The sequence below is a fragment of the Lycium barbarum genome, chromosome 10 (assembly GCF_019175385.1).
Source record: "Lycium barbarum isolate Lr01 chromosome 10, ASM1917538v2, whole genome shotgun sequence".
In the NCBI taxonomy this organism is placed as follows: domain Eukaryota; kingdom Viridiplantae; phylum Streptophyta; class Magnoliopsida; order Solanales; family Solanaceae; genus Lycium; species Lycium barbarum.
In genome coordinates, this window is record NC_083346.1 from 15,768,405 (window position 1) to 15,772,838 (window position 4,434).

The 4,434-nt window shown below is 36.1% G+C and overlaps 1 protein-coding gene across 1 annotated transcript; it reads left to right on the top strand.

Moving 5' to 3' along the window:
* The first annotated feature begins 404 nt into the window (after positions 1-404).
* Positions 405-3,326, top strand: LOC132614608 (small ribosomal subunit protein uS13z/uS13y/uS13x). The gene is made up of 4 exons (XM_060329104.1): positions 405-553; positions 646-806; positions 2,671-2,859; positions 2,977-3,326. The coding sequence occupies exons 1-4, from the start codon at positions 551-553 to the stop codon at positions 3,080-3,082; spliced, it is 459 nt and encodes a 152-aa protein (XP_060185087.1). The 5' UTR covers positions 405-550; the 3' UTR covers positions 3,083-3,326.
* Positions 3,327-4,434: the final 1,108 nt, after the last annotated feature.

Genomic DNA, 4,434 nt, shown 5'->3' on the forward strand with positions numbered 1-4,434 from the left:
AACCAAAAACTTTTTCACTTTTTTTGGAATTTTGGAGTTGGTGTGTTTGGCCATAATTTTTGAAATTGTATTTTTTATTGAAATGTAGTTGTTTTGGTTATGAAAAAAGTGAAAAACTTGAAAAACAAGTTTTTTTTTGTTTTTCAAATTCCAGAATATAACTTCAAGTTGTATTTGGAATTTTCATGGCCAAATGCTGATTCAAAAAAAGAAAGTGAAAAAATTTTCCTGAAAAAAGTGAATAATTCTTATGGCCAAACGGGCCCTAAATAAAAAATAGAAAAATATAATTTTTGTACAATTAGTTTTTTTTGTTTTTTTTCCTACTCTCGCTATCGAGCATCCACTATTGACTATTGAGCGGTGAACTAAAAGGAAAAATAAAAATAAAAAAGGTAACGGCACAATTACCAAACTACCCTTACCCCTCATATTTATGTATCATTGCAAATTAATTTTTCGCTTCCAGTATCTAGGGTTTTGTGGCATTCTTCCAAAAGCAAAAGCAGCCGCCGCCGCCGACACACTGTGACACAGTGAAACCCTAGCCATGGTTTGTTCTCTAGTGAATTGTTATTATGTTTTTTGCTTACTGATTGTTTTTTAATTTGGTTGTTTTGGTTTCAATAATAATAATAAATACAGTCGTTGGTTGCAAACGAAGAGTTTCAGCACATTCTTCGTGTACAAAACACAAATGTTGATGGAAAGCAAAAGATCATGTTTGCTATGACCTCTATCAAAGGTATTGGTCGTCGTTTTGCTAACATTGCTTGCAAGAAAGCTGACATCGATATGAACAAAAGGTTATTTCCCTTTTCCTTACTTCTTTGAAGCTTATTATCATTATTTATTTGTTTTCCCATGTTGCTCTTTTTTATTTGGGAAAAATTTACGCTCTATGTCTAGTTTTTGAAAATATTTACGCCACATAGCACATACTTTGAGTTTGTGTATACACTATTATACAAGGTTGATACATTATGTATAGTGTTTTTGTTTTAGGTATTATAATGTTCTATAATATTTGTTTATTGGGCTAAGTGGTGTAATAATTTTTAAAAAGCTGTGGTCAACTCTGGTGGATTATACATGTGGAAGCAGTGTTGCAGATCCGGAAAAAAAATAGAAAAATTAATTTGTTTAAGTTAATAATCAAAAAGTAGTTAATTCGTTGATAATATTAAGTCTGACTAGTATGAGATTGAGGTGTAGTTTATTGATTGTTTTATCGTCTTTTGTCTTTCTAGAAATCGGAAGATATAGAAATGTGATGTTAGAGTCTAGAATGGAAGAGACAAGAAAGTTATTGAGGGATCAATTGTTGTTAGTATAGGGTATTCGTTCTTATTATTTTACTGGTATCGGCTACTACTAAGTATATATAACCAAAGTACTAGTAAATTGAAAAATGGATGCAAAAGGTATCCTTCACTTACATTATGGCGAACAAAAATGGAAATGGTGATCGCAATAGACGAATGTGACAGAGGTTGGCCTGGTGGCAATTGGCTTGAGCCTTGGGGTGCTCCCTTTCAAGGTCTCAAGTTCGAAACCCATCGGGTGCAAACAATTTCTGAGGGCCATCGGACTGGGTAAAACCCTGAATTACCCGTGGTGCACTTGCGGGAAACTCCTTGCCGAGGGCCTGTGCACCCCCGGGATTAGCTCGGACACCCGGTGCTTAATCAAAAAAATAAAAATAGACGAATGTGACAGAGGGTTGGTATAAGATGGGTGGTTGTCTTGCTATGTCAGAGGTGGAGCTTAGAAGGGCAACCAGTTTGGGGAGGGCTTAAAATTGTGGACCTTTGGGTACAAAACACTTAGCTTCTGCTGCTGAGGTTTTTGAATAGCTCTCTATCATCAGAGTAGATGATAGTCAATTCTTTTGGGGTATGGAAGTAACTCAGTTTAGATGTTTCGCTTTGCTTAAGCCACACCATAGTGCTTGCATAGCGGAGCTAAAAGCTTGCCTTCAAATATGATATATCAATTTATATGGAGATGTTATGGATAAATGTATTAGTTATTTTTTATAGGAAAAATATGTACTAGGAAACTCAGTTTTTAATCCGGGTTACAAAACGTAACAATGTAATTGCACCTGAATAAAAACTCAAAGTGGCCTTTTTATTTGATTGACTTCGTTTTTACTTCATTAATTTTTTGTTTTTACTTGACAAATTTTGCTTAATTATATTCTTTTTTGTTTATTTGTTATTTTTGATAAAATTGGCGTGTGTGCTCTTGCTTTTCGTTACCAGATGTATATTCTTATTTTTATTCATTTGCATCTCTCTTCAGTAAAAAGTGCCCACTTGATTGCCAAATTATAATCAACTAAATTGCTTCATCTCTAGAAAAGTTAGTTTCTTCATTCCTATTAAGATATCTGTATGTTGGTAAATGGATCTGGTGCTACTCTTTACCACAGAAGTTTCCAGTTGGTCATTAATATTCTATGACCTGTGTTTATGGTGTTCTGACAAGAAAGGATTAGACCAACTTAGTAAAAGTTGTAGCTATTTTATTTGTAGTTTATTGAGGGTGCAACCAAGTGACATAGTAATAGGTGTTGCATTAAGAGTTCTGTGTGCTCTTTTCCAGCTCTATATTTTAGCCTTGTGCAAGGTTGTCTAAATTTGTTTCTCTGCCCTATTCCCATAGGGCTGGAGAACTTTCTGCTGCAGAGCTTGACAGCTTGATGGTGGTTGTGGCTAATCCTCGCCAATTCAAAATCCCAGATTGGTTTTTGAACAGGCAGAAGGATTACAAGGATGGCAAGTTTTCCCAAGTTACATCTAATGCCCTTGACATGAAACTTAGGGATGATCTTGAAAGGCTGAAGAAGATCAGGTGTGTTATCAGGCCTTGCTTTTGCTATTAACATCTTCTTACAAGTAGAGTTGCTCAGTGATTAAAAGCATTGTGCCTTTTTACGTGTCTTATATCTATCATGTCTGTTGCTGACAGGAATCATCGTGGTTTGCGTCACTACTGGGGCCTTCGTGTACGTGGTCAGCACACAAAGACCACTGGCCGCAGGGGGAAGACTGTTGGTGTCTCCAAGAAGAGATAAATCATCTACCTCCCAATTCCTTTATGTTTTATGCTTCTCCTTAGTATGCGGAGTCAGGACACTTGCAAAAAGTTTGTTAGGGTATTTCTGTATTGTTTGCATTTGAATTTTCTTGTCCTGCCATTTGGAGGGTTATAGTTCCTAAAAATCTTCCGGTGGTTGCAAGCATTTATTTACTGTGGGATCGAAGTTTTGCCGATTGCGGTTGGATTAATACATCTAATATGAGTACCTTTTTTATGGAGATGCATCTTTTTCGTCTGTCTTTATTGAAGTAATGGTATGTGATTTGAGGATATATATATATATAAGTACTATTTGATCAAGTAAAATGTAGCTTGGCACATGGGATGGCTTATTCTGATCCTGAAAGCTGAACCCATGCCATTTGGGACCAACTGTTTAATTTTGAAAGCACAAATAGTTTAGCTTGTCTAACTTTTGGCTTTGATTTGGAAAGTGGAAACTAGTTTTAGAAAGTTATAGTAGTAACTTGGGACAATCTGTTCTTTAATTAGTTTTTGGATGATAGTCGTCGCTATTTGTGCAAATCGACTTTGGGTTTATGTTTCCTGAATACATTTTGGACCTCTTTGGTTCGAGTTTTCCTAGTAACTTTTTTTTTTTTAAATTATAATTACCAGGATGGGTCCTGGTGGTGATGTATTTATTTATGTAAATGGTACACAAAAGATATGGGGGGGACTAGACCAAAACCCCATGTATACATCACAGGCTGCATTGCAGCCTTATAATAATGCTACTCCATAAATGCAGCAACATTATCCTATTGTACAGGCTATAAACTTAGCTAACAAAAAAGTTGGCCTTGTCATACCTAATGTTAGGAACTTGTCTCTTGTCCAGTAAGAGAGGCTTTTTTGCACCATCAGGCAACTGCTCAATGTTGTCATAGACTCTTTGCTCTCCCAACATAGCAGCTATTTTAGCCAAATGATCGGCCACCTGATTGCATTCTCTGTAACAGTGTGCAAAAATGATCTCAGAATTGACAGTTAGTTCAGCAGCATATTCTATAATGGCCTTTAAATTAATATTCTGAGATGTCCTATTCTTCATCATGTCAACAATGATCACAGAGTCCATTTCCAAGATGCAGCGTCTGTGTCCACTGTTTTTGAACCATTGAATAGCAAATAGACCAGCCAAAGCTTCCGCAATATTATGATCTCTACATTGGACAGGTGCAGCAAAAGCAAAGAGCATATTTCCATCAGAGTCCCTAGCAATTCCCCCTATGCCTGCCTTCCCATCTTCTCTCTTGAAACTACCATCAGTGTTGATTTTAATCTAGTCTTCACTAGGCATATTCCATCTCACAATCTTAGTAA

Bases quoted from the DNA above. Each gene is read 5' to 3' on its own strand.
- LOC132614608 (XM_060329104.1), top strand. The intron at 807-2,670 runs GTTATTTCCCTT...CTATTCCCATAG, and splicing joins GACATCGATATGAACAAAAG to GGCTGGAGAACTTTCTGCTG. The intron at 2,860-2,976 runs GTGTGTTATCAG...TGTTGCTGACAG, and splicing joins GAAAGGCTGAAGAAGATCAG to GAATCATCGTGGTTTGCGTC.